The sequence below is a fragment of the Cucurbitaria berberidis genome (genome assembly GCF_010015615.1).
Source record: "Cucurbitaria berberidis CBS 394.84 unplaced genomic scaffold K460scaffold_2, whole genome shotgun sequence".
Lineage (NCBI taxonomy): Eukaryota > Fungi > Ascomycota > Dothideomycetes > Pleosporales > Cucurbitariaceae > Cucurbitaria > Cucurbitaria berberidis.
In genome coordinates this window covers 1,310,828-1,337,381 of record NW_024468936.1, presented here as the reverse complement: position 1 = coordinate 1,337,381, position 26,554 = coordinate 1,310,828, and the positions used below count along the sequence as shown (strand labels likewise).

The 26,554-nt window shown below is 51.7% G+C and overlaps 13 protein-coding genes across 13 annotated transcripts; 4 read left to right on the top strand and 9 right to left on the bottom strand.

Annotated features, from left to right (window-relative positions):
- Window positions 1-17: 17 nt before the first annotated feature.
- Window positions 18-966, bottom strand: K460DRAFT_402717 (NAD(P)-binding protein; the record flags this gene model as incomplete). The annotated part of the gene is made up of 4 exons (XM_040936554.1): window positions 18-352; window positions 400-622; window positions 691-861; window positions 925-966. The coding sequence occupies 4 exons, from the start codon at window positions 964-966 to the stop codon at window positions 18-20; spliced, it is 771 nt and encodes a 256-aa protein (XP_040789918.1).
- Window positions 967-1,360: 394 nt separating this feature from the next.
- K460DRAFT_402716 (uncharacterized protein) lies at window positions 1,361-1,921 on the bottom strand (the record flags this gene model as incomplete). Its single annotated transcript, XM_040936553.1, has 1 exon — window positions 1,361-1,921. The coding sequence occupies one exon, from the start codon at window positions 1,919-1,921 to the stop codon at window positions 1,361-1,363; it is 561 nt and encodes a 186-aa protein (XP_040789917.1).
- Window positions 1,922-2,304: 383 nt separating this feature from the next.
- On the bottom strand, window positions 2,305-2,751 carry K460DRAFT_275570 (uncharacterized protein; the record flags this gene model as incomplete). Its single annotated transcript, XM_040928052.1, has 1 exon — window positions 2,305-2,751. One exon carries the CDS (start codon window positions 2,749-2,751, stop codon window positions 2,305-2,307), a length of 447 nt encoding a protein of 148 aa, XP_040789916.1.
- A 172-nt stretch (window positions 2,752-2,923) lies between these two features.
- Window positions 2,924-4,162, bottom strand: K460DRAFT_57189 (uncharacterized protein). Its single transcript, XM_040938530.1, has one exon. It carries the CDS (start codon window positions 3,918-3,920, stop codon window positions 3,006-3,008), a length of 915 nt encoding a protein of 304 aa, XP_040789915.1. The 5' UTR covers window positions 3,921-4,162; the 3' UTR covers window positions 2,924-3,005.
- A 573-nt stretch (window positions 4,163-4,735) lies between these two features.
- Window positions 4,736-6,698, bottom strand: K460DRAFT_414119 (uncharacterized protein). The gene is made up of 2 exons (XM_040937655.1): window positions 6,297-6,698; window positions 4,736-6,245 (listed from the first exon to the last, which is right to left on the bottom strand). The coding sequence occupies exons 1-2, from the start codon at window positions 6,470-6,472 to the stop codon at window positions 5,066-5,068; spliced, it is 1,356 nt and encodes a 451-aa protein (XP_040789914.1). The 5' UTR covers window positions 6,473-6,698; the 3' UTR covers window positions 4,736-5,065.
- Window positions 6,699-6,854: 156 nt separating this feature from the next.
- K460DRAFT_363441 (uncharacterized protein) lies at window positions 6,855-8,054 on the top strand. Its single transcript, XM_040932819.1, has one exon. The coding sequence runs from the start codon at window positions 6,900-6,902 to the stop codon at window positions 7,932-7,934; it is 1,035 nt and encodes a 344-aa protein (XP_040789913.1). The 5' UTR covers window positions 6,855-6,899; the 3' UTR covers window positions 7,935-8,054.
- A 96-nt stretch (window positions 8,055-8,150) lies between these two features.
- K460DRAFT_363439 (SCA7-domain-containing protein) lies at window positions 8,151-9,920 on the bottom strand. Its single transcript, XM_040932818.1, has 3 exons — window positions 9,776-9,920; window positions 9,575-9,727; window positions 8,151-9,503 (listed from the first exon to the last, which is right to left on the bottom strand). The coding sequence occupies exons 1-3, from the start codon at window positions 9,798-9,800 to the stop codon at window positions 8,374-8,376; spliced, it is 1,308 nt and encodes a 435-aa protein (XP_040789912.1). The 5' UTR covers window positions 9,801-9,920; the 3' UTR covers window positions 8,151-8,373.
- Window positions 9,921-10,118: 198 nt separating this feature from the next.
- Window positions 10,119-11,548, bottom strand: K460DRAFT_306435 (Aldo/keto reductase; the record flags this gene model as incomplete). The annotated part of the gene is made up of 3 exons (XM_040930035.1): window positions 10,119-11,043; window positions 11,187-11,341; window positions 11,446-11,548. The coding sequence occupies 3 exons, from the start codon at window positions 11,543-11,545 to the stop codon at window positions 10,261-10,263; spliced, it is 1,038 nt and encodes a 345-aa protein (XP_040789911.1). The 3' UTR covers window positions 10,119-10,260.
- A 268-nt stretch (window positions 11,549-11,816) lies between these two features.
- On the bottom strand, window positions 11,817-13,743 carry K460DRAFT_383770 (major facilitator superfamily transporter; the record flags this gene model as incomplete). The annotated part of the gene is made up of 6 exons (XM_040935469.1): window positions 11,817-12,087; window positions 12,140-12,693; window positions 12,743-12,848; window positions 12,953-13,455; window positions 13,515-13,535; window positions 13,591-13,743. 6 exons carry the CDS (start codon window positions 13,741-13,743, stop codon window positions 11,817-11,819), a joined length of 1,608 nt encoding a protein of 535 aa, XP_040789910.1.
- Window positions 13,744-14,330: 587 nt separating this feature from the next.
- K460DRAFT_426070 (taud/tfda taurine catabolism dioxygenase) lies at window positions 14,331-15,741 on the top strand (the record flags this gene model as incomplete). The annotated part of the gene is made up of 2 exons (XM_040938244.1): window positions 14,331-14,568; window positions 14,622-15,741. 2 exons carry the CDS (start codon window positions 14,331-14,333, stop codon window positions 15,539-15,541), a joined length of 1,158 nt encoding a protein of 385 aa, XP_040789909.1. The 3' UTR covers window positions 15,542-15,741.
- A 200-nt stretch (window positions 15,742-15,941) lies between these two features.
- K460DRAFT_374426 (glycosyltransferase family 57 protein) lies at window positions 15,942-22,404 on the bottom strand (the record flags this gene model as incomplete). Its single annotated transcript, XM_040934666.1, has 13 exons — window positions 15,942-16,971; window positions 17,024-18,774; window positions 18,829-18,845; window positions 18,896-19,118; window positions 19,279-19,305; window positions 19,361-19,426; window positions 20,698-20,794; window positions 20,841-21,151; window positions 21,204-21,343; window positions 21,390-21,886; window positions 21,936-22,129; window positions 22,188-22,266; window positions 22,328-22,404. The coding sequence occupies 13 exons, from the start codon at window positions 22,402-22,404 to the stop codon at window positions 15,942-15,944; spliced, it is 4,509 nt and encodes a 1,502-aa protein (XP_040789908.1).
- A 313-nt stretch (window positions 22,405-22,717) lies between these two features.
- K460DRAFT_57095 (uncharacterized protein) lies at window positions 22,718-23,179 on the top strand. The gene has a single exon (XM_040938529.1). The coding sequence runs from the start codon at window positions 22,805-22,807 to the stop codon at window positions 23,144-23,146; it is 342 nt and encodes a 113-aa protein (XP_040789907.1). The 5' UTR covers window positions 22,718-22,804; the 3' UTR covers window positions 23,147-23,179.
- Window positions 23,180-23,964: 785 nt separating this feature from the next.
- Window positions 23,965-26,457, top strand: K460DRAFT_374425 (uncharacterized protein; the record flags this gene model as incomplete). The annotated part of the gene is made up of 1 exon (XM_040934665.1): window positions 23,965-26,457. The coding sequence occupies one exon, from the start codon at window positions 23,965-23,967 to the stop codon at window positions 26,455-26,457; it is 2,493 nt and encodes an 830-aa protein (XP_040789906.1).
- Window positions 26,458-26,554: the final 97 nt, after the last annotated feature.

Here is a 26,554-nt window from a genome sequence, read left to right as displayed (position 1 = left end):
TGCGGCTCCCTTCAAAGCTACAAAACCGAATTCCAGTCCTCCGCCTCCATGTACTCCTCCATCGTAGTGTACTTGACGGTGACACCTAATTCCCACGGAAAGACTCCACTATGATCTTGTTCTTCTCCATTGAACCCAAATTTATCGAAGTACTCAAACCTGTCCCCGAGTTCAAGCCCAAAGACTGGGCCCATAGCATCCTCGAAAACGTTGCGAGACATCTGCTCGAAGGAGCATGTCACGTTGTTAGCCTTGCTAAAGATTGTGCACCACTCGTTGAAGGACATGTACGATCCAGCTCCGAGCAAGTTTTGGCCAGGTGGGAGGTCAACCAATGTTTTGACAAAGGATCCTGAAACAATCAGCGGGAAGTCAACCTGAAAATTAAGAGGTCCTAACCAGTATCCGCAACAGGGTCGACAATGGGAATCCTTCGGTCCTCACTCATAGGTAGGCTGACTTTGAAACTTCCGTCCTCCTCTTTCTTTGGTGTTCCACTAAACGACATCCAGTTATTGGCATAGTAGCCTAGTTGCAACAGGCTCGTCTTCGCCCAAAGCTCCGGATAGGTCACCCTCAAGTAGTTCACCGCTTCAGCCTTTGCATCGAAACGTAAATTCCACTTAATGCTTCCGTTGCTCCATTTTCGAGATTCAGAGAGCGTGGATATTACAAAACGATCAACATTACGTTAACACCATAAAAGGCCTCCTTGAGGGAATTCAGGTCGACGAGATCACCAGCAATTATTTCAACACCTTGAGATGTCCATCTCTTAGCAGAATCCTTAGATGGATCCCGAGTAATGCTACGGACTATCCATCCTGGCTCATCGAGAAAGACCCGGGCAGTCGATGAACCCTATTGATCGTTAGCGCGGCACGAATACTATACGAGCGTGTCATCAGTGATATGTATCGTTACCTGGTTGCCTGTGACGCCAATAATAGCAATGGTCCTGGTCATAGTCTAAACAAAAAGTCACGAATGTTACAAGAGTCAACTCGAGCGTGAGTGAGTAGCTTCAGTCTCGTATTGAATCCGTAATACGTAACGCTTTGGCGAAGATCGCACCGGCTTTATACTGCGTTATGTTCTGGTGGAGGCGACGCAGCCTTCTGCTTCTAGCACATATCCATTCTCCAGGCCGGTGTAACCCTTGAGCAGCTATGTATTTCAACCTCTAAGCTATCAGTAGCGGCTTCAAGCTATACTCTTGTCAGCTATCGACATACAGCGGGCGTCTGAATCCTCCATCGACAATACTTAGATCCTTGACCAGAAATCTCATGATGACGGCGATTTACTGACTGATAGATAATCCACGTTTCTGAACACCCAGCCTAAACTATTTCCGCACTCACTCCAACTTTATGTTCTCACCCTTACCTTCTAGCTTCTCTCCTCCATTTTTCACTTCCACCTTCCTCTTCTTCTTGTCCCTTCCCTTATCCACAATGTCTACATCCTCCGCAACCCCTTCCTCTTCGGTAGCATCCCCAAAATCCACCGTGACCAACTCAAACCAGCAAAAGCTCGTCTTCTTCAGCTTGATCCTCACACAGTTCTCGTTTTCTTGTGTTACCTGTGCCTTCGTAAACCCGTAACTGTAGTGCTTCCGGCGGTCTGTGTCGCTCTCTGAAACAAAATCTGGAATCTTCGCTATCTTCTGTTGTGCTTCCGTCAACGAAGTCGTGGTGTAAATGATTTTGAAATCTCGGCCTGGTTTTTTGACCACTTCGATGGCGATAGAGTAGGTGTTGAATGTTGAGGGGTCGGTGAATCTGATGGTTTTGACGATACGACTCTGGTCGCCTTGAGGGGAGGGCAGTGTATCAATCGAGGTGACCTCGGCCGTTCTATAAGGTGGTTTGGTTTGGTCTGTTGAGTCGAAGCGGACAATGAGATAGACCTGAGGCATCTTGGCGGATTGAAGGCAGTGTTGGGAACATAATCGAGCGTGGGGTGGGGGTTATAAGAGGGGCCGGGCTGCGTGGACAGTCCATGTGCTATTGCTTTCACCCAGCTGTTGCACGGACACTAGGCCCCATGACCTACGATTGTTTGGGGATGTAGTTGTGTTGTAGTTTCAGAGCTGAGCCTAGAGATGCACATGATTCCCAAATCCTGGGTATCAGTGTTGCCTTCTTCGCAATCCATCATTTTGTCTGATATATACGATGAACCTCCCTCTGACAAGATAGGTTGGCTATGGTTCCAGGCCTCACACACCCCATTTTGACGGCTTTTTCGATGTTTTCAAACCCTCTGCTCTCGTCAAAGGACCTGCGCGTCTGGTCCAAATTACCACGGCATTGCCTCCGGTCCCCTCTGCGTCAACCTCTCGTCTCTTTGCTGCTCTGCATCCCCATACCCGTGGCCCCTGTCCCATCTTCCTCTTAACCTCCTAACAGCAAGCCTTCCAATTCCCCAAGTTGTGCCCGCGACCACCGTACCCAGTATTCCCGTAGGCGCAAGCACAAAACCGGCTCCTGACACAAACGTACCAAAGACGCCAGCTCCTATGGTCGCTACTAGTGACCCAATGGCGACATATTTCGCGTACCTTACGACGCGCCAGAAGATGAATATAACGCTGGAGCGCAGCACGCGGAGGAGGGCGCGAGTGCGGCGTGAGTTGACACCGTGTGCGGTTTTTGGGTCGTACAGGTAGCGCAAATTCGTCTTTGTGGACGCCAGGGCGGAGCGGGAGTGCGCGTCTATGGCTTTATCCTGGGAATCTGATGCCATGGCTGCAAGAACTTATGGATAGGGTTGGAGAGTTGGATAATAGTAAGATGTTTTCAACATTCGATGTTTTTGAGTTCTGTCGCGTAGTGACGTCACTTTGCACTAAGCCCATGAACTTCTGTATCATCGACGAAAACCACATAAAGCACTTCTCACTTTTAATAAAAACAATTTTCGACCCAAACTCAGTGGAGGAATTCTGAGCTTCCATTCTTTTACTAGGTAGATGACTTGGTTATACCTCTTTCAAACCACTACTCTACACCCATAATTTCCGGATCCTCCTGTTGCTCCTTTGATAGACCAAACCTTCTACCCCATCCTGCCGTTTTGGCCTGGTAAACACTACTTCCGTCCTCCTCATCCCTACTGCGAAGCTCGTTGAAGCGTCGCTCCCGCTCCTCATCACCCATAGGATCCATCCCTAATCTCTCCTGATCCGTCAAGTTTACAACGCCCAGACTTCGCTCCCTCCTTTCCAAATCCTCTTCCTCATGCAAACTCAGCTCTCCTTTCGTCCTCCGCGCCATATCCAACGCAACGCTCTCTGCCTTGGCCATATATGCCGCTCTCTCCTTCTGCTGCTTCTGGTCAATGATGTCGTACTGCTCGCGGAGTGTAAGGTTGACTTGGACGACTTGCCACCAGTAGTACACTTTCGCCTCGCCCGCCGCTCCATCCTGAGGCTCCATGGTGTGGTAAGAGCACATGGAAAGTTCTTTAGTATCCTTATCGTGGGTCCATGATGGCCTCAAAACCTGGCCCGTACGCCTTCCCTCGTCGACGAGATTCTCCATCTTCTTCTCAATCCCTGCCTCGGCTTCCTCTTTGCTTTTATACCACTCGTAAATCTCCACTTCCTCTCCAGGCTGGTTGTTGTACTCTAACAAGACAATCCAGTCCTCTCCGCTTGGGCTTGCTGTAACGGTGAGTTCGTCGTATTTGTTGGTGTTGTGACTGTACCGAAATAGTTTCGGTAAGCCGGGGAGTAGTGTATCGGCGATCCTGAAGTAGGGCTTTGTGGACCTGCCGGTGATAGAGGATTTTATGATCAGGTAGATGGGGTCGAGGCCCATGATTGAGGGTATTGAATGCGGGTTCCGAAAGACGAAAGTTCTTTGAATTGTTAAAAGCATAGGAGCGTGGACAGAGCGCCTCAATACGAGCATTAAGTTAAGGTACACGTGGGAATGTACAAACGACAAACTTTGCACCTAAATTCTCATGTTTCTACCAAACCTATCAGGGGTCAGTGGCCAGGACCCTAGCAAATGATGAAAGTGTCTCATCTAAGCTAGCTTTGACGTGGTTGTTTGTCGTGAACATGGAGTGCGACGGAATTGGCAACAGCGCGATAATTCCCCAGTTTTCATCTTACTACACTGAAGTTAGCCATGTAGGTCGCTAAACATCGTCAGCTCACTGAACCCCTCAATGAACACGCAAAGGATTCATCGCAGCGAATGAGACAAGAACGATCGATTGATCATCAAAATACATCGAGACTCCTAATCCCAGAACCCCCTACAGTTCATTCCAGCTCCGCGTCAGAGTCCGGTCGCTCAACGTGATTCTTACAACGTCCCACCAAAAATACACAGTTTCCGTAACAATCTCACCTTGGCCATCGTACTTCCTCCAGTCCCTGGGCTCATGATGACAAGTCACCAAATTCCCCTCCCCGTCTTGCTCCCGTTTCTTATTAAGAGCTGTAAATTGTACATCCCTTTGCACCCCGTACTCTTCGATACACTCATCGACCGACTGTTTCAGAATCGTTCCAGCTCGGTGCTTCCCGGCTGCCCAACCGACGATCTCAACAAGCTCATGGCCTGTCTTCTTGACCTGGATATTGGCGTGTTCGTTGGTGCTACGGTATTCGCGGATAATCGTGAATAGTCTAGTTGGTTAGACTTTACAAAAGCAGTCCCAGGGTTTCCTTGATTCCTTGATGCGGAGTACTGGGTTACCAAAGGTTTCGGACTTGATGACGAGGAAGGCTGTGTCGCTTGACATGGTCGCTAATATCCGTCTGGAGAAGGCGAGACTAACGGGTCGTGGCCGCCGAAGAAGCGAAAAGCGAGAAGCTCACTACTCATATGATGTAGATGTTGTCCAGCATGTCCAGGTACAAGCGTCGGATGTAGACAGTCCCTCAAAGCAAGCACTGGAGGTGTTGGGCATGTGATTCCTCTAATTCGTGATCGAAACTATGGGAGAAAGTCTTGCGCCTGGCGTGCAGTGATAAAACCTTACGATTTGCCATGGGACTATCCCCAGCAGAGTTTGAATCATTTACATCAAGAACGTCTACTCAAGAAGTCTGAGCGGCGAAGAAGCTCAAAAAGCTTCCCGCCGTTAAACCGCCAACGAGACAAAGGGACATGAACCCTCCTGCAGCTTCAACCTCGTCCGAATCAACCCACTCCACAAAGCCCATCATGCAGCTACTTCCGAGGTAGCCGTTTGTCATACCGAAGAGCAGCTGTACGACAATCAAGTAGAAAAAGTCAGAATTGATAGCAGCACCATTTCCACCTACATTACAGAGAAGGTACATGGGTATGAAGACGATTCGTGCAACGGACATGGCAAAAAGAAGACGCGGACGATGTGTGAGACGTAATGCTGAAAGAGCTGGACCGGTGCGGCCGATGAGATCACCCAAGTTCCAGAAAAAGAACCCTAAAGGTATGAATGTAGCCGGTAGAAAGAGACGCGGTGCGGTTTCTGGGTCTCGAACGCTGATAATTTGACCTGTGAAGACTGGGCAAGAGACCATGGTGATGGCGAAGGTAAGAAAGACTGCACCGGCGAGCCAGAAGAGCTTCTTCAGAAGCCTTGTTAACGGTATCCGCTTGTGGTGGCTGTGAAGCCCATCCGTATCCAGCTCGTCGTGGGCTGAATAACGTTTCATACGCTGTTTAGAGCTGTCCCTGGAAAGTAGGTAGAAGAAAGCAATCAAGGTAGCAGCAGAAATTACCGTGGCGGTAAGAAAGTACGTGAATGCAGAAGCACTCGACTCTTGAGGCTTGCCATCAGCCGGCTCCTTCTTTGGAACCGACAGGACAGAGATGATCTGAGTGACGGCAGGTAACACACCAGCAATTCCCTGACCAGTCATGATCCCCTGTGTATATTCTTCGCGTCCGAAACCAGCGACGTAAGCCATGATGCCGTTCTGGCACATTCCAGTCGCCAAGCTAGCACTGAGCACTATGACCAAGAGGAAGGCAAAGTAAACACCAGCCGACACGTTGAGGAAGATCTTGGTAGATATTGCGAGCAGGGTGAATACAATGGCGTTCAGGCCTAGTGCAATGATGATGCGTTTTGGGTAGTTTGCTTTAGCCTGAAGTTCGCTCAAGACTATGACGGAGCCTAAGTTCCCCACGGTCGATACGGAGAGGATAGCGGACTGGAAGTTGCGGAGTAGGTTCTCGTTGGATTCGAAGCGATGTTGGAAGTACGGGGCTGCAGCGAGGAACATATTCCTGAAAAGAGTCAGCACGTGTGCGTGTTGTAGGAGGAGTATTGTTGTTTACCAAGCCCATAGCATAGCAACTCCTAGCAAGAGGAATACGGAGTAATCAGTCCAGGAGAAGGCCTGGCCCTCCGCCTGCTCTATTGGCTCTCCATCTACATCCTCAGATCCACCCTCAAGACGCTCATAGGACACCCTCGCGTTTTCACGCTCGAATATCTGCCGTACTCGTTCCATGATGCTTTACTATGGCGGTGAAGGTGCTATCGGAGGTGATGCGGAAGTGCCGGGGGTGCCAGCCAGGTGCGTGCCGATAAGGAAAGAACGCCTTCAAGGACAGTGAGGAAAGCTTTGTAGTGAGGGAAGAGGAAGACAGGAAGTTGCCGTAAAAGACATGTTTCAGAAGGCCTGCAGTCTAAGGAGAGCTCATGATCTTGTCGCGTAGGTCATGTCCTCGGCACAGTGTCGGCGCCGTACCAGCTGATGTCGCGTCAGAGACCGCCTTGGCGGGAGGGTCCGGCCGCTTGCGCGGGATGTAGTTCAATGTCACCCACACCCCACCATTACCCCTCGACCTCTCGCACCTTAGACTACCCCGGAGTCCGAATAGAAGAGGCGAGAATTAGTTGCGCACTTGGCTGCCACATTTTCTCCTATCACTGCCATGTCGCAGAATCCGCCGCAGACCCTCTCCGTCAAGCGGAAGCGCCATGATCCGCCAGTGGATGCGCTGATATTCGACAATACCGTCAAACGCCAGAAGAGCAGCCTGAAATTTGCCTACAGACGATTGACCAAGCCGAATGATATCCCCGCGCAATCCTCTGTACCACCGACGCCTACCACGGAACGGAGATATCACCTCGATCCCGTAGCACGAACACGTTCGAAGCACGTGTTTATAGAGGCTAGACAGGTTGCAGACAAGGGGAATGGTGCCGTCGATGCGCAACTACAAGCCACTTCTATAGAGGCCACGCCAGAATCAACGCCACGACCGAGGAAGAGACCAGGTGCAGGAAGTGCGCTACATCGCACAGCGAGCAGACCAGCCCAACAGAAGCCACAAATCACCGAGCCCTCCGAGGAGGATGTCCGCGAACTCGAAGCCCTCTCGAAAGAGGTAGAAACAGTAGACAACCTCCACATACCAATACTGTCCCCCTCGAGACACAAACCCAAAGCCCCAGCCCACCGCTTTGCCGAGAGACACCCCGAGCAAGCTGCGGCCCTCGCGCCCCAAGAACCAGTTGACGATGGCGACGCCATGGACATCGATACCGACGAATACGTCTACGACACCTACATCCGCGAAGCGATCCTCCCCGACGCCGACGGCAAGCTGCCAGAGCCTTCAGGTACCATCGGCTTCCTAGTGATCAAGGAAGAAGACGAAGACTGGTGGAACGGTGGGGATGAGAGCGACAAGGAGTTCGACACGGATGACGAGGACGAGAATGCCGAGGACTACTACGCAAATGACTACCCTGAAGACGAGCTGAGTGAGGATGACGAGTTTGGGAGGGACGTGTATCAGAAGAAGTACAGACACGGCAGCGATGACGAGGAGTTTAATCTGGATGAAGACGATGACATGATAGGCAGTGATGAAGACGAGGATGATCTGCACTTCAAAATGACCGTGCCCAAGGCTCAGAGGGTGGGCTACTGGGGCACCTATGGCGAACCAAAGACCTAGTGTCTTCCTTGGACCGATTGCATGTCCCGAAGCTAGAGCGATGATACCCCTCCATTATAGAATACAGCGTCCAGCAAATCGAAACCTTTTGCATTGCTCATTATTACTCTCGTTAAAGCACCGCACGGAGTTCGTGAGTTTCCCATCATGGAGCTAGCATACACATCTCACGACAGTAGTGTGACACTCACGTATAGCCTAAAAGGCTCCACAGATTTAAGAATAGCAAAAAGCTGAGCATTTCTCAGTACATAAAGATGGGTATCACTAACACATCCTAAACCCGCCGTCCCCATCCTAGAATCATTCAGGATCGTGGCTAACGGCTATTACAAAACCAACGCCGAATAAAGTAGTCATGTGCACAGAGCCCTCGTTGAGGGTCACCAGGATCTTCCGGGCGTCTTCCTAGATGTCTTACACTATCCTTTTTCCCCTCCTAAGAGGCACCAACGCCGACACTCGCCATGCTTCCCTTCCTCTGCTGACTGGGTCCAGGTAACTGACCAGGCAGAATCTGCCGAGGGCCTCCCGACATGCCAATCGTGCTCGGCCGCCTGCTCCCCGCATTACTATCCAGCCCAGCGCTAAGCGGTGCGCCGAATCCGCTCATCCCTCCAGCACTCTGTGGGAAGTGCTCATTCGTAGCACTCATTGGTGCACCCATCATACCCAGCGTCAGTCCTCGCCCGGTACTCATACCATCACCACCTGGCGTCATACCCGAATAGATACTCCCACCACCACCGGGTGGTGCACCCAGGGCTGAGCGTATCAATCCTTTCATGCGAATATATTGGTACTTCGAGCGTTGGGAGATGTGTGTGTATGTAGCCATGGGACGAGGATGATGGCGCGCGAGAGCAGCCATAATGCTGTCCTTTTCTTCGTCGGAATCGACAGCGCCGGACGGCTCGAGGTCTTCTGGGAGGGGGGCGTTGGCGTCGATAGCTGCACGTTGCTGTTTTGCCTGGTTCTTCTTCTGATACTGCGCCAACAGCATATCGTACGGTAGACTTCTTCCCGGCACAGCTCTCTTCAACCCCATAGAATGACTCTTGCACGTCAGACTCCTCGCGCAGAAGCCACCGTTTGGCAACGGAACACCGCACTGTCTCTCCACATCTACGGGTCCCTTGGGTTTCGCTCCCTTTGCCTTGGGCTCATCTTTCTTCTTTTTCTTCGCATTAGGCGCCTTCTCTGCATCAACATCAAGCTTCCTCTTCTTACCCTTCTTTGCCCCATCGCCATCGATCACCGCGCCTTTGACCGCCGACTTTCTGGCACTGATACCGCCGTCATCATCTTCGCCTTTCTCTTTGCGTAGAGCTGCGTCCTTGGCTTCCTTGGCTTCCTTCTTTTTCTTGAGTTTCTCTTGCTTCTTATTCAGGCAGTCACGGATATGTGTTGCGGAAGAAGCGCGCAGCACTGGTCGTCGGCAGTGCTTGCATTGTACCGTATCTACTTTGTCATCGAGGGGACGGCCAGAAGGGAAGCCGGCGATTGTCTTCTCGTCGAGAGGGTTGACAACGGGGGAAGTAGTTAAAGCGGAAGATTTATTCTCGGCGTCTACGTAATATGTTAGTCTGGCCAACTCTCAACGTAGTCACGTCGTCATGGTGCGTGCGAGGTGGACATACTGATCACATCACTCTCCTTCCAATTGCCAGCAATTGTAGCTTTGGGAACAGGTCTCTTGATCTTCAGCGTGATCCTCTTTTTCTCTGTGCCCATAGAATCTTTAACTGCGCCTGTGTCTAGGAGCCCTGACTTTGGCGAGGCGGAGGGAGGCGCTGTGGCATATTAGCATTATGCGGAGCATGGGTGCGGAGAGAGCGCACCTTTACGGGCCCCATTTGCGGCCATGATCGAGGCGTGATGACGCTTGCGGGGGGCGTCGGTGGTACTTTGTGAGGATATATAGGGTTTTTAGAGTAGTTCGGTAGTATTGCAGATGTCGTCCACGCCCCCGCTGATGAGATATGGAGGGGTTGTGGTGGACTCATTGATGGCAGGCCTCCGCCTGAAGCTGCCAAGCCCATCCTGACTAACCGGAAACGGCTTATACGTCACCAGCATTTACTACACCTCATAACCTTTACCAAGTCGACGCGTTTTGCATGGGTTGGAAAAGTCACCATAGAAGCATAGATGCAAGAGGCAAATATTCTTCTGAAAATGTCCCAATCGACTAAAGGTACACGGTCGATCCTCTCATTTCAAATGTAGACACTACCAGTACCCTAATGCCTACCATGAGAGCATGGCATCTAGCGACCGACGCATTTTCGAGCATACGGATAGGTAAAAAGCCTTTCATACTTCTTTACAATCTCCTAAACTGCTCCACTGGCTTGTTGCCTAAAGCACTATCGATCTTCTCCAAGATTTCAGGCGTCAGTTTCTCCACCACATCCAGCGCCTGAATGTTCTCCGTAACCTGCTCCGGCCTACTCGCCCCAATAATAACGCTCGAAACATTTTTATTCTTGACCGTCCACGCAATCGCCAGCGCCGCAAGACTAACCCCCAACTCCTCCGAAATGGGCCTCAACTTCTCCACCTGGGCCAGCTCTGCCTTCCACGTTTCATCGCCAAACGTCTTGCTATACTGCACCGAGAACGGGTCAGTGGCGTTCGCCAGCCTTGAGTCCGCTGGCGGCTTGTCCACTCCGTTGTACTTTCCTGTCAGGATGCCTTGCTTCAAAGGACTCCAGATCGTTAGTCCCGTCCCATATTTCTCATACAGCCAGCGGAATTCGCTCTCAACCCTCTCCCGAACAAGTAGGTTGTACTGTGGCTGCTCGACTGCGGGACCGATGAGGCCGAGGGAATCTGCAGCGCGCCATGCATCTGCTATCTCAGCTGCGCTCCACTCTGAGGTGCCCCAGTAGAAGGCCTTGCCCGTGGAGATGACGTGATTGAAGGCTCGAACAGTCTCTTCGATGGGTGTGTCCCGGTCCGGTCGGTGAGCGTAGACTACGTCGACGTAAGGTAGTTGGAGACGGGCGAGCGATGCATCGAGGCCTTCAATGATGTGTTTCCTAGAGAGGCCTTTGTTGTTGAGAGGACGCGAGGGATTAGCCGAGTTGTTTTGGCCGAAGTATATCTACTCGAATGTATGATTAGTATCTGTATAAGTAGACTAGATGTCACATGTCCACACCGGTTGGGACAGCCAAACATGGACTTCCTAAAGAGTCTTGAAGAATCTTGAGGTAAGTAGGGCGTTGAATAGAAACGGTGACGTACCTTGGTCGAAATGACGAGGTCATTCTGCTTCCAACCAAAATGCTTAATCGCTTTCCCGAGTACGATTTCTGCCTGGCCGGCAGAGTAGTTTTCCGCCGTATCAAAGAAGTTTACGCCAGCATCATAAGCGACTTTCATCGACTCAAATGCGCTCTCTGCAAAATACTGAGTCAGTAATTCCCTTGGCGAATAACGTGAAGCAATAAGGCAAGATAGTATGGCGCCTGGATAAAACATTGCTGCAAAGTAGCTTACGTACCATCGGCGACGTGACCTCCATACGTAATCCAGCTTCCAAGAGAAATAACGGAAACTTTCAGTCCGGTGCGACCGAGGAAACGATATTCGAGTTCTGGCATATCGTAGGATGTGATGTGAGTATTGAGTAGAGGTGGAAGACGGATTGATGGACGGCATGTCACATATATATAATTTTGCCCCGACTTCGGACGTGGAACACGATAACCGTTTTCACACTATAGCTGACTAGAGTTGAACTACTGGATATGGCGTGATATTGCGTGTCATGCTTGTGGGTCAAATATGGTATCTACGCTCTTCTAGTTGCCGTCCTTGTAATCCTCCAAACCCTACCCTGTCAAACCCTCTCCTCTTTGATCATGTATCTGTCTAAGCGCGAGCCTCAGTCGTAATAAAAGTGCCAGAACTCTTCGTAGCGTCCACACTCGGAATAGGAACACCATCCTTAGACCCTATACGATCCGAACTGCTTTCAAGTTCCTCGTTCTCATACGTTGAATCCCCTTGATTCTTCGCTCTTGAATGTTGTAGATACGCCAAAGCAACCGCCGTAAAAGCAAGCAAAAAGCAGAAACCCGCTGCAGTCCAGTTTCCAGCCACAACAGCTGGTTGGTCAGTAGTTTTGAACACCCCGAGAGGCCTGTACACGCACCAGTTAGCAGGAAGTCATATAACGACTACAATCAACTTACACAGTAGCAATGAAAGTCCACGCCCAAACGTTCAGTCCCGCAGAGGCCCAAGCCCTCGTCCCCGGATCACCAGCGAGCGTATCCTGAGTCCACGCCCAGAACATACTATTACTAGCCTGCGCCCACCCCGTCTGATAGTACAAAAACCATCTGAAAGCGCGGTTGTGCGGAAACACAGGCGTGGCTGCCAGCAAGATACACACGATCCCGTTGATTGTGCCGCCCAGAACGAGCATAGGCCAGCGCCGGCCTTTGAGCCACGTATCGCTCGACCAGGCCATGATCAACGTGACGACAATGGTAACGGCTTGTATGGGCGTCGTGTAGTTGTTGATTTGCGCGACTGTGTAGGAGTGTGGTTGGATCTTGTTCCAAGCCTTCAGCCAAAAGGCCATCGAGTTTGAAGGCTGGTTGCCAATAGAGTTGCAGATTGATATTACCCAGAGGAGCCAGATATCGGGAGTGAGGAGCCAGCGCTTGAGTTGCTTCTTGGTGAATTTCCCTTGCTTGACACGCCCTTCACGGGGATTCCTGTCCCGGGCCAGCTCGATCTCCTATGTGCTGATTAGCAATTATATGGAAGAAGTGACATGATGACTGTACCCGCTCAGAGAATACGAAGTCGGGCTTCTGACGCGCGGGAACGTCTGGGTATAGAAAGCACTGCGGGATGATGACACCAATAGAGATGACTCCGTCGATGATGAACCTTAACGAAGGACCCAGAATTAGCGCAGCCTTATAAAGTGGAAGAGATGATAGAGAGGGTGCTTTCTACGCAATATAGCGAAGTCCGTCCAGGAGCTCACTCACAACCATTGCCAACCCGCCATTCCATGCACGCCGCTCAACCCATTGTAAGCAGCAGCTTGCAAGTAAGAGCTGAACATGGGCCCAATCGCGGTCGCAGCATTGATAATAGCAAGTCTCCTAGCCAGCTCCGACTTCTGATACCAGCCTCCGCAAAGGTAAACAACAGCCGAGTAATGCCCTGTTTCAAACAGCCCTACAAGCGTCCGCAGCACGTACATCTGCATCGGCGTCTTCATGCCTGCCTGCGCAAAGGTGCATATCGTCCACCCTATCTCTAGGAACGGGATAAACCACTTGGGGTTCGATTTGGTGAGCAGTAGGTTGCAGGGCCAGAGACCGATGATGTTCGCGATGCTGAAGGCGGTGTTTGCGTAGTTGAGTTCGTTGCCGTAGAGGGAGAGATCTTCTTTCATGCCCGAGACGAAGGCGGAGTTGATGTTGGAGCGGTCGATGTATTTGATAAAGGTTCCGAGACAGCCAAATGTCATCAATGTCAGGTCAAGCTGGGGTTAGGATTAGTCGGGAATCGGAGATAGTGAGAATAGGGGATGGATGGCTTTACCTTGAGGATCAATCTTCGTTCCTGCACAAGCCTGTTCAGTGATCCGTCGATATCCAAACGATTGATGCAAGCTCACCTCTGGGGACTTGTCCCACGAATCCCACAGATAGCTCCTCCATGACTGCTTTTCCGCCGAGACATCGACGCCGTTCACAACGCCCGCTGGTACGGTATGATCAAGATCTTTCCTTCCTACGTTTTCTTCAAGCGGCGCTGTCTTAGAAGCCATGTTAATATCGCCTGAATCCGATACCGTGGGCCTGGGAGCGTCCAAGTGGTCGAGTCTAGCTCTTGGCCGTTTTTATAGAAGACTTCCCATTTAGGGCGCCCGGAACGCTGAACCGAATTGCGCTTTCCTCCTGCCCTACATGACTCAACCCAATTATAGAATCAACAAATCCCCGATCTTTCCCGTCATTCTGCTGTGATCAAATGCTCCGCATGATTCAGCTGTATGGTGTGCATCCGAAAGTGCTGGCGCTAACTCCGTCGTCATCTAGTTCGCTTATTGCAACATCACCCTTGCGATATTCATCATTCAAAGGCCCCCAACGTTTGTAATCCTCTGAGTCCTGATTAGTTCACGCTGCTGATAAAAAGCCATTTTAAAGCCGATCGAGATAGCATTGCAAGCGTCTAGGTGATTGCAACATCGGGCCTTTAAATTCGCGATGAGATAGGATAATGTTACGCCTTGATACCGTCTATCGATCCCGGATATAGCGGCGCGATGTCGGGTCTGGAAGTTTGATCCTATATGAAAGCTGGTCGGTGGCTTTATTAAAATTAGGTAGCAAAGCAAGACCAACCGCAATCATGGCCACAGTATCCACAGTCACAGCCCCTCAAGGCGTTGGGGCAGGTGCTGGGCGACCTTCCAGTAGTCAACTCAGCGTGACTGCATTTGATATACCAAACAGCCGAATCGTGCATGGCGAGAAATTCCCGCTCGGCCTAGAGCTGAAGAGCAAGGATACTGTCGACATCGACACGGCTATTCAAAAAATTGAAGAGTTGTCGCAAGCAGGCGCATTCAAAGACTTGCTCACGAATCGTAAGAAGCTCTTCACCTTAAAAAGCTTGCACGATAGTAACTCACAAATGTAGATGGGACGATTCTCTTCCGCGGCTTCCCCCTCACAAACGCAACCGACTTCCAAAAGTTCGTGCGCGCGTTCAAATTCAAGAACCCGCACCGCGAAGTTGGTCTTGCCGGAAAGCGGACGACAGTGACAACCGACATCAAGACAGCAAACGAAGAGCCTCCAGACGTAAAGTTCTACTACCACTCCGAGTACGGTCGTAGCGCACATTTCCCTGGAATTCTCTTCTTCTACTCGCAGATCGTGCCAGAATCCGGCGGACAAACTCCGCTTCTTTCTTCTCTGGAGCTGTACGATAGATTGAAGGAGGATCTACCTGAATTCGTGAGGCATCTTGAGGAAAGGGGGATTATTGGTCGACAGTACTTCCCCGCCAAGGAGGACCCTGAGGCGGAGCATATTGGTTGGAACTGGAGAGATTCGTACGGATGGGACATCAAAGATGACGACACGTTGGAGGTGCAAAGAGCCAAGGTCGAAGCTGTTTTGAAAGACCAACTCGAAGCAGATGGTGAGTGGCAACCAAATGGCTCTCTGCTTGTCCTGCAGCGCTTGCCGGCTATCAGATATATTGGCTCAACCGGCAAACCTAAACCAACCTTCTTCAATGGACTTGCTGGCGTGTATGGCCGCGGGAGGGACAACCATGCGCTCGAAGCCCCACACAAGGGAGACGACGGAAAATACCACCTACCGACAACGTACGGGGACGGTTCACCCATCCCAACGGAGTATTTGGAGAGGCTGCTAGAGATCTCGGACGAGATAGGATTCCTGGTTCCGTGGCAGGAAGGCGACGTGGCTTTGATTAATAACTTCACGGTGCAACATGCGAGGACTCCGTGGGTAGGAAACCGGTCACTTCTCGTGAGCCTTTGGGATGGCGATGAACGATTTGTTAGACGCGAGCAGATTCCTGCTTAGTTATAGTAATACGCTTGAATAGTCTATTCCGGAAAAGAGGGCTATCGCTACAACGCCGCCTAGTGGTGAAGACCCAAAAGTCCTAGTGTAAGGTTGCGTGCCGTTTCTGGTGGCGGCATAGTAATGAGCAATGCGTCCCCCAAAACCTGTTCCAAACTCCAGGAAATGCATGGCACAATGTACATGCGGCGAGCAGCCCTTGCTCGTGGTATCAAAACTCCGTACAACTGCCTAAACACATCTCGTAAATCATAACAAGGCCAGCAATTGACCCTGTTCATCAGCTCAGAGAGCTATTTGTTGTCTATACTTGGCGGTCTGTCCCTCGGTGGGACTAGCAAGCTGAAAGAAATCCCTCTTCTTAGCCTCTTGCGGGCGCTTGTGACCCGCACAGGCCGCGTTAGCGCCTGCCTTTGCCCTTCGTCGCCTTGACAGCCTTCGCCTTCCGCGGTGGCTTGTACTCGTCGAAGTGAATGTGTTTATACTCGTCTCGCATGATGCTGTTAGTCCAGCGGAGGCAGCGATTCTGTGTAGTATCCTTGTCGATGTACGTCTTGTTGCGAGTTGACACACGAGTTGTGGTATCCTCATCCTCATCCTTCGTCCTGTTCGCTTCATCGAGATGTTTTTTCATCTTATCCATATACTCGGCAATCCGGTCTCGGAATGACTGCAGCTCCTTACGAAGTACCCGCTCTCGCAGGCCACGCTCGTCCAGCCACAACAACAATTTGTCGATGTCCTCAGGGTCGTCGTAGTATGCCCACTCGGTAGACTTGGAAAGATGCGTCGAGCCCTCCTCTTTCTCTTTACGCTGTGGGACCGTAAATCCGAAACGCTGCATATCCTGTGACAGAGCAGGCTCCTCTAGATTCGGCTGGAATTCATACTCGTCGGGACCTTGCACCCATATGCGGCCATTGGCGTAGCCGTACTGCGCCGTAGAGCTATTCGGAACACCTCCAAATGGCATGCCATTGTGCTCAAACCAGTAATACTTGTTGAGGAAGCGATCCTTCCCGAGCACCTTACTACGATGCACAAGGGTTTCACGAAGGTCGTCGTCGAGCTCGTTAATGTTGGCCTCGCAGTTCTTGAGTTCCTCCTTCTTCTTCTCGATAGCATCAAGGAGCTTTTCCCACTCCTTCTGCTTTTTTGTCTGCTCCGCTGCTGCCTTTGCCTTCTTTGCCTTCTCCTTCCTAGCTTCGTCAGCAGCTGCCTTGCGTTTATTCTTATTTGTATGACGGGTTTTGCGGTTGGCTGCTGTCTCGGAGTCATTCCCTTCTGCATCAGCAGCTTCCTTGACGTCGGTGATGCTTGTCATCGAGAGGTCCATATCTTCATTTTCTTTGGTGCCGGTCGGTGACGCTGGAGTGTTTGCAGGTAGATGAATCTTCCGTTCGAGATCTAACTTGAAGAGCTCATCGGCCCTAGTCTGGGGTTAGTGTTTGAGCAGACAGCGGACATTTCTCGCAAACTTACAATTCTTTGCGCTTCCTCTGGTGCTCGATCTTCTCCTTGCGCAAGCGAGTCATCTCTTGAGCCGCGGCAATAAGCTGGTCGCGGAATGCTTCAGTAACAACAGTTAACCTGAGAATAATATCGAGCGCTGAGATGCGCAGATTCACGTCGAGATTGATGTAGTTGATGGCGATGCTCTCCACAGTGGGCTCCTCCTCGGGAGGAACGAGTTGGGCTAGGACCTCATCGCATGCATCCTTCTGAACAGGGTCGAAGGACAAGCGGTACAGAAGCGCAACGACTATTGACTGCCACCCTCCTTGTTGGAAATTTCGGATCTTGCATTGTTCGATCCAATTGAAGTCGGCAACGAACTCTGCAGCTCTATGAATCTCTTTAGGAGGTTCAGGCGTAGGGGTGCGCTGCTTAACGATTTGCTGCGCCCCGGACCTTCTCAAGCTGCTGCGTGTAGTGCGAACTGGCGGCTCTGGTTCAGGGGTTGGAGTGGACTCTTTGCTAGAGTCTTCCTCGTCGGAATCGTCAGCCTCGTCCATCCTGGGTAGAGGTGCCTGGATTTTTCCGGAGTCGTTGACAATCTGCTTCAACACAGAACAATGTATCTCCAGAAACAACTCGCAATCAGTCTCCTCGGAAGTAAATCGCATGGCGTCAACGAAGTCGTCGAATGTGAACGAATCGAGCATGTAGATGGTGTCGTGAACATTGAGAGTTTCCCAGGCGCACAGCAAAGGCCCGAGGCTCTTCATCAGTATACCCGTTTTCTTCGCTTCTGCTGGCTCCTCGACCCCCTCAGGGACATCATCGGAAAAGAACTTCAAAGTTGGCCGAGTAGTAACCAAACGGGGTTGCTTTATTTCCAAATCCTCGCAAGGGAACTTGACTGTTTCGAAAGATCGCGCCAGCGGGGGTGCCTGTTGCGGTTGTGGAACATGCGATAGTCGGGGACCTTGGTGATGTGGGAAGCTGGTCTGAAAGGGAAAGCTCATAGGTGGACCGGAGCCAGGTGGGGGCATTTGTTGAACTAGATGAGCGAGATGCGGTGGAAACGGGACCCCCATTTGAGGCGGATATGTATACGGAAGCTGAGGCGGTGGTCCACTATTGTAAGGCATTGGGGGCGCATTGACGAGATACGGACGAGGGGGGCCGTTGATTGTTGAAAAATGGGGTGGCACATGTTGATGAGCATATTGAGGAGGGTTGGCCGAGAAGTTGACAAAAGTAGGCGGGCCTTGTCCGGGTGCCGGTAGCGGCGGCCTATGCCCATTGACATGGGGTCCGTGACCGTTTGGAGCATGCTGTGGGTATGGCTGCTGGACAGATGAGCTCGCGCCATTCGAGAGGCTTGCATTTGATGCCTTCTTTTGAGCCAGGATGGCATCTCTGGTCTTGTTATCGGGGATTTTGGTTGGAATATTGAAACGTTTCGCCAAGCTATCCTTGACCATCCATGGTGCACCAAGCCATGGTTCTCTCTTCACAGCATTTCTGAGGAACTGCTTGAGAATGAGTTTTGAGTAAACTTTTCTGTCCCGCTGAAACTCCGAGGCTTTGTATTTTGTGATCGATTCGCCATTGTCCTCCATGGTGATAACGTAGGTGTAGGAACGGACCGAATCATCCATTGCCTGGCCAGTGAACATGCTATGTAGTCGACTGTTGTCAGTCATTTCGGTGATTGTCCCGTAGCGCCGCGAATTGTCGCCTTCGATGGAGACGGAATCGCCAACCATGAACTGTTCTTTGAAGTGCTGTATGCTCGTCAATATGGTTTGCTCTAGCAGTGTCGGAGAATCTGAACATACATCAAATACCTCATTTACTAAAAAAGTATTAGCAGTGACCTGAGGATAAGCAGTTACATCAACTTACCAAGGTCGTCCATGCGTGGCGTTGTTCGGAACTGAACAAAGTGGAGCACAGGGGATCGTAAGCCATCGGGAAAGATGCTGTTGATCTCTTTTGAAGCCTCCGTCTGTACGGCTGTTACCTCTTGACTACCTTTGACCATTATTGATGTGGCGCCTACCTCGCTCTCCTTAGCCTCAAAGAAGGTGTAGTTGGAGTGTCCGGTCGACTCGCATGTGAAGGTTTTCTACTGTGAGTTAGACAATCTGAATTGGGGAGCATATAATAAGGAGCACCTGCTTGTTGGTAAAAGTCATAACTATAATGCATTAGCCATGTTCACTCGTCTGACGTCACTTGATGGAGTCTTCGTACCGGTTGAGATATTTCTCGTAGTCGATGAAGACCTCTCCGGTCTCTTCGATGACCCATACCTATCCAGCATGCTTAGCCTATGTCTTCCAGGCCTTGAAAATGGTAATAGCATACCTCAGTGTTGTCGTCGAGGAACTTTGGGAGAGGTTCTAGTTTGACGGGTTTGCGCTTGAAGAGCACCTATATGCTGCTCAGTGAACGTTCCTGTATACTGCGCGACCCATGATGTACCATGTTGCCCTGAACCAAAGCTGGTATGAGGTTTGCCAATATCCTGAGCTGCTACCGCGTCGCAAACTTTCGGAAGCGTCGCGTTGCCGTTCTCGCGCTATATGCTTCTACTCTAAGGAGATTCACGGTGGTGTGTATGGGCAATGACCCCTCCGGTGGGCGGTTGAGGCAAACAAGAGCTCTCCGCGTGCCAGAGGGGGTCTTGGGAAAAGTTGTCGCAGTCGTCGGAGGTCCGAACAGCGTTCCGAGACGCGTCTATCAGTTCCGAAAGCGCGTTTGGGCGAGTTATGGCTGGTATCGTCGGGTTTGGGGACGCGGTGGTTGAGGAGGTGGGCGGTAGGAGGCAGACAAATGACGAGAAGAGAGTCAATGGGAAGAAAAGCGAGCGGAAGGTAGTGTAGGCCTGCCGGTCATGACTTGGCACGCTAGCATGCTCTATTCGGTAAGAACGCCCCAACCCTCCTCCTCATACCTCAATGCTGTGCACGCCGCTACCATTACAATATCGGCGTATTTGGACTCGTTTTGATCGTCAGAACTGGTTCTATCAGGCTGCGACACTGGTGCATCGCTTTCAATCTCGGCTAATTAATGTTGTGCATTATCAAGATGAGATGATGGTCGACGGGGAGGGTGTTCATGCCTCAAGTCTCCCCGAGCGGACCCTTCGACAGCCTGACCCACTTGGCTGAACACAACGCCTTTCAGGACTCCGCATCGAGCTGCGCATGAGAAGTAAACCTTCAAATATAGAAATTCCATCATGGTGCACATATCTTTGCGGTATCAGAAATACTCGGGATTTATAGTCCTGATTCTCCTACCTCTACACCATCATATTTGTCCTCATGCTACAGCACGACCACAGGAAACACATGCCTAACAAAGCGTCCGGCCTCAACAGAGTCGATCCAGATTCCTCGGTTCCTTGCATATTGCCACGTTCGATACCGGGCCCGCTGGTTTCATGCGAATATACATGAGATGACATGGAATGCAATGGCCTAGGGAAACCTCACGCAAACTTTGATGAAGAACAATGGACTATAGGAACTCAGAGAACATTAACCACAATGCTCGTCAAATTTACGCAATGCTCTTAGGATCTACGAGTCGAAGTAAACTAGCAGGAACCCGACCCAGCTACCAACCACCCCAATAGCCGAGTACGAACTCGTGAACATGAGCGGAAGAAACTCATAACGAGAGCCGAAGAAAACGCTATGAAAAAGCGAGCAGTAGGCAATCAACGGTATCGAGAGAGCAATGTATAGGATGGAGAAGCGATCAAGTAAAAAGATGCGTTGTTGAGGTGAACTATATTGAGTTAGTCAGAGTTCGTTGAGCGTGGTAGCCAACTTACGCTGGAGCGAGCCTGTCGAAGACCAGCAGGAACAGTACGAGCCAGAAAATAGTGTACACTGTCTTGATGGGGAATTCGGCTGCTGTGAATAGGAGCGGGAAGAGAGACACGTGACCAGCTACGGCTAGAGGTCGGAAGGCGCCAAAGTATCGGCGGTCATGAAGCGCAATCAAGCTGAAGGGAATGATGACGAGCAGAATGGCCTTCTCATGAACGTGCCAGCCGAACAGGAAGGAAGCGTAGCCGCAAAGGGTGACTGCACCAACGAAGGTTTCCCACGTTGGCTTGTAGAGGAGTCGGAGGAGGACGGGCTGGATGAACTTAGTGACGTTGGTAACGACAATGTTTGATGCGTATACTTACTATTTGTGCACCCAAGGTAAGGAGGAAGCATGCTAGTGGAACAACGTCGGGAAGCACAGCAAAAGATGTATCTCCAACGAGGCCTCGAGTGACGCTGTTCACAGCCTCGCGATCCACATGCAGTCCAAGTCGTGGTGCCACTTCACTATTTAGGAAAGATATCAACAAGGGGGGCGGAAAGCTTACAGTAGATCAATACCCGATCCAAGAAGGAATACAGAGCCCAGACATTCGGCGCCCAGTAAGCATGACAAAGGCCCCGGGAAAAGGGGAACAGACGACGGAAGACTTGCTCAAGCTGACCCCACAGAGCGAAAGGTCCAAACGCGCCAGCAAACACGGTGACGATGCCAAGACCCAACTTGACGCAGTTGAAGAAGCGAATGTTGAAGTAGGGGAAGCTTGTTTGATGTCCTAAGCAGTATGCACGGAGCAGGTAAACGAAGTAGGCGGGCGCCAGGTACAGGTAGATGTGCTTGAGGCAGAGCAAGGCAGCAAAGAGGACACCAGACAAAAGTAGGGTCGACTTGTTGCGGGCAAGGACCATTGATAGTACGAGGATGCCGTACAGGAAGCCATTGTACTGGAAATGGATATGGTCAATGATGAACAAGCCTGGTGAGAGCAAGATGGAAAGGGCGGCGGCATGTGCAGTCGTCTTGGACTTTGAAGTCTTCACATAGCTGTAGCACGGTCAGTCCGAGCCCATTTCAAGATGTAGACTGCAGTTACAGGTGCAAGGCATAGACCAAGACTAGCTCGGTGAGGATGACAGTGGCTCGTTGAAAGTAGATTGTTTGCCAGCTGTCGTAGCCCAGGTCCTTTACATTCAGTAGGCCAGGGTCGACATGAGCTGCGGCTTGGGAAAGGAGCCACTCAAAGTATGCGAAGAAGGGGGGATAGTCCAGTGTCCATTCCGACGTTTTCTGCGCATTGCGTTAACTGGGATTTCAGCATTTGGCCAGTTAACAAAGGCGGGCTCACTTCGTAGTACCACTCTTTGATGGGTAGGGAATGGGTCAGAGCTAGCCAGTTGCGGTGAACCTCGAAATCCGTGGACTTGCTGGGTGAAGTATCAGCATGCAGGACGATGTCAAATGTACATGATTTCGTGCCAGACATACTAGGCCGGGAAGAGCAGCACCTTCAATGCCGTGGCCACAATGGCACACTGGGCGATTGATGGATACAGTTCTGACATGGGGACACTGAGGGCGGGTGGATGCACAATCGGTCGAAAGCGTGCATTGGCAGCAACGCTGGAAGTTGGAGATCACGTGCTTAAGCGAGTCGGCCTATGCAGACGGAACGCGTCGAACGACAGAAGAAGCAACGCAGATGGAACGGTGGCTTTCTAGCGCTGCGCACACTAGACTAATACAACGATGACACTGCGCTCAAGTCCATGTCCATGTCCGCTGGGGGCGGTGAGGCTTGTCCAATCGAAGCGCAGTGGAGCTGCTGGGAAGACTGGGAAGAGAGGGGGGACGGCCGACACGTGAGAGCGTTCCTCTGCCGTCTTTGAAACAACGCGTCCTACGTCCTACGCCCTACTAGGGATGGGATCTATTCGCTAGTAGGCCAAAACAATCCTTACGCACATGGAACCGGAGCCGCAGCTGGACCCCGTCGTCGAGAGTTCGCCTAATCATAAGCAGAAAACTACAAGGCAAAAAAGGACGCATGGTGCTTGCAGCTTGCTCCAAAGAAGACGAGCATGCGGGACTATCTATCTACTACTAGTCAGGGACGAAGTCCGGACTGTCTGCGCTGCTTGCTGCCATTACCCGCCCGCACCAACACCAGTACCAGTACCAACACCAGCATCAGCACCACCAGCACCACCAGCAGCGTCCGTCAGGCACCAGAACCTGTTGCTGCACGTAATGCGGCGCCACAGTGCATATAGGCGTAAATCGTTGCAGACGGCTGCAGGTGGGTGAAGGGATTGGAAGCTCTGTGCGATTCAGGTGAGGCATGCACGTTTAAAATAAGCAGGCGCGCCAGTCCCCTTTCGGCTGCTTCATTTGCGCCTGCCTCCTGTCTTGCCCTGCTGCTAGCATTTCTCACAACCTCTCTCCTCTCCCACATCGACATCACGCTTGCCATCCTCCTGTTCGATCCGTTCGCTCATTACCTAACTTTCTCCCTGCACAGAGGCCCTAGAGAAAGCTTGTCTCTGGCCCCTTTCATTCTTATTGTTCGCTCTTTAAGTGTCCGCATCCTCCAAACAAGCCACCCCAAGCTTGTTCTTCTGCACACTCGAGCCCGCCGCATCTAATCGCGCCCTCTTGGACCATTCATAGAGCCCGTGGCAGCTACCTGTACCCATAGTCTTGTAGCTCAACTTGTTGCATCTACGACTTCGAGCTTCCTGCGTTGCTGCGAGCCTCTGTCTTGACTCTGTATCTGCAAGCCACCCAACAGTCGGGCTTCTTTGACCTTCCCTTCGGCACCGCCCACGCCGTCTTGAGTGCTACCTTGCCATTGTGCTGTTGCATGTAAGTCTCCCCTCTGCTCGTGCAAAGGGGCCCGTAACGTGAAGATGCTAAGACGGCATAGATTGCTCTACCCATTTTAATACAGTAGCATACCTTCGCATTGCTCGCGACCCCCTGCAACCGGTTGCATCTTCGCCTTCAACCCTACATATTTCGCCGTCCGGTCCTCCGAGTCCTGGACGCAGTAATACAACGTCACCACGGCGGTTCTATCTCAAAACCCGCGGGACAGCTTTAGCCTGCCCCCGCATCTACTCGGCATGCAGCAGCAGCAACAACAACACGACGGCGCCCCAAACGCCCCCAGCGGGCCCCGTCTGCAGACGAGCTTTCAGCGCCAGATAAACGGAGGTCACCATGGCTTCTCCCATGGTGCTTTCGCGACCAATCAACCAGGCTACGCCGACAGGCACCCTGAGAGGTCCAACAACATGTCCATCAATACTGGCAGGCTCAATCCGGGCAACCAGAACGGTGCCGACTTGCAGACGCCAGGAACCGGGTTCGACATGAACTTCACTCCTCTTCTGCCTTCGCAGCTGCTTCTCGGGAGCCCCTTCCAACCAGGTTCACCTTCGGCATTTACTTCCCCACAGTTCCAGAACTTTGCGAGCTTTGCGGGTCAAAACCAATCGCAGCAACAAAACCATCAGCAAGGCCACATTGGCAGCCCCTTGCAACAGCCTCTCTCTCCCCAGCTATATCAGAGCCTCGTTTCTCCTACGAGCATGAACGGTCCTGGTTTCTTTGGTGGACCACAATCGCCCACGGGAGGGTTCCCTGGTTACGGCGCGCAGGGCATGGGTGGGCTTGGATCCTCGATGCCTATTGCACCGGGTCTAGTTTCTGGAACGAGCAGGACCGTGTACCTGGGCAATATACCCCCTGAGACCTCCGCGGAGGAGATTCTCGGCCACGTAAGAAGTGGCCAGATTGAGTCAGTCAGGCTGCTCCCTGACAAGAACTGCGCTTTCATCTCCTTTTTGGACAGCAGCTCGGCCACCCATTTCCACTCCGACGCAATCTTGAAAAAGTTGGCGATCCGGGGTCAGGACATTAAGATTGGTTGGGGAAAGCCATCGCAGGTTCCCACGTCGGTTGCCCTGGCGGTGCAGCAGTCTGGGGCTTCCCGTAACGTCTATCTTGGCAACCTGCCTGAAGACGTTGGCGAGGATGAGCTTCGCGAGGATCTCAGCAAGTTTGGTCCCATTGATACTGTCAAGATTGTTCGGGAAAAGGCTATCGGCTTCGTACATTTCTTGTCCATTGGCAATGCCATCAAAGCTGTTGCCCAGCTTCCTCAGGAACCCAAGTGGCAGGCTCCCAGGCGTGTTTACTACGGCAAGGATCGATGCGCATACGTCTCCAAGACTCAGCAGCAGAATGCTGCGCAGTACCTCGGCATTGCGCCCGGATACGCCCACGTCTTGAACGGTGCTGACCGGGACATGATTTCCAATGCCCTTGCCCAGCAGTCCGTTGCTGCTGCGGCCGTCGCAACCTCAGCTGGAGGTGTGAATAACCTTGGCAACCGAACTGTTTACCTCGGAAACATTCACCCCGAGACTACCATCGAGGAGATTTGCAATGTTGTTCGTGGTGGGCTTCTTCACCACATCAGATACATTCCTGATAAGCATATCTGCTTCGTTACCTTCATCGATCCTACCTCTGCTGCATCCTTCTATGCCCTCAGCAACCTCCAAGGTTTGATGATCCACAACCGCCGCTTGAAGATTGGCTGGGGCAAGCACTCCGGTGCCCTCCCTCCTGCTATCGCTCTGGCTGTGAGCGGTGGAGCTTCCCGAAACGTGTACATCGGTAACTTGGACGAGTCATGGACCGAGGACCGTCTGAGGCAGGATTTCTCAGAGTATGGCGAGATTGAGTTGGTCAACACGCTGCGTGAGAAGAGCTGCGCATTCGTCAACTTCACCAACATTGCCAATGCTATCAAGGCTATCGAAGCTATCCGTAGCCGTGACGAGTACAAGAGATTCAAGGTCAACTTTGGCAAGGATCGTTGTGGCAACCCTCCCCGTCAGATGAACTCCCAGCAAGCTCAAGCTCAGCAGAATGGTAGCGATGGAGTGCACTCACCCTCGCCCATCAATGGACTGCATCCCAACCGTGCCGGACAATCCGTCTCACCGACAGGATCCGGTGCTCCTGGCTCGGGTGCTAGCAACAATGGGCAATTTCCTCCTGTACAAGCACCTGCCCCAACCAACATTCTCAACAGTGGAAACAACAACCCGTTGATGCTATATCTCCAAGCTCAACAGCAACAGCAGCAGCAACAGGTCGAGGCGGGTATGCAACAGCAACAACAGCAGAGCCAACAGCAGCAACAACAGTCTTTCCAGTCCTCGCAAGCTGCTTTTTACGGTGCTGATCTGAACCCCACTCCACAACCGCACCACTCGCATACGTCGCATAACAGTACCTCGAGCTTCAGCCTCATCAACGGGTCTTCCAGCGGCAATGGCTCCGGTGCGACTACTGTCGGCGGCCTCCTTGCTCCTTCAAACTTGAACGCTCGTGCGCAGCACTCCCGCGCTGTCAGCCTCCCGGCTTTCACACAGGGTCCGTTCAATTCTATCCAGCAGACTCAAGCACCGCAACAAAGTTCGTTCGGCAGCCTGAGCTCTGGCATTGGTGGTTTCGGTAGCGGCAATGGCGGTTATGGCCTTGCCATTCAGGGTGACGGCGGGCTCCCTGGTTGGGCCGAGGAGGAGGTTGGTGCTCAGTAAACAATATTGCGCGCGTCAAATGTTCTGGATCCCTTTCTCTGTGCGATACTTCCCCACTTACCACATTTAGTTGTCGGCCTCTACCTTCGTTCTCCAT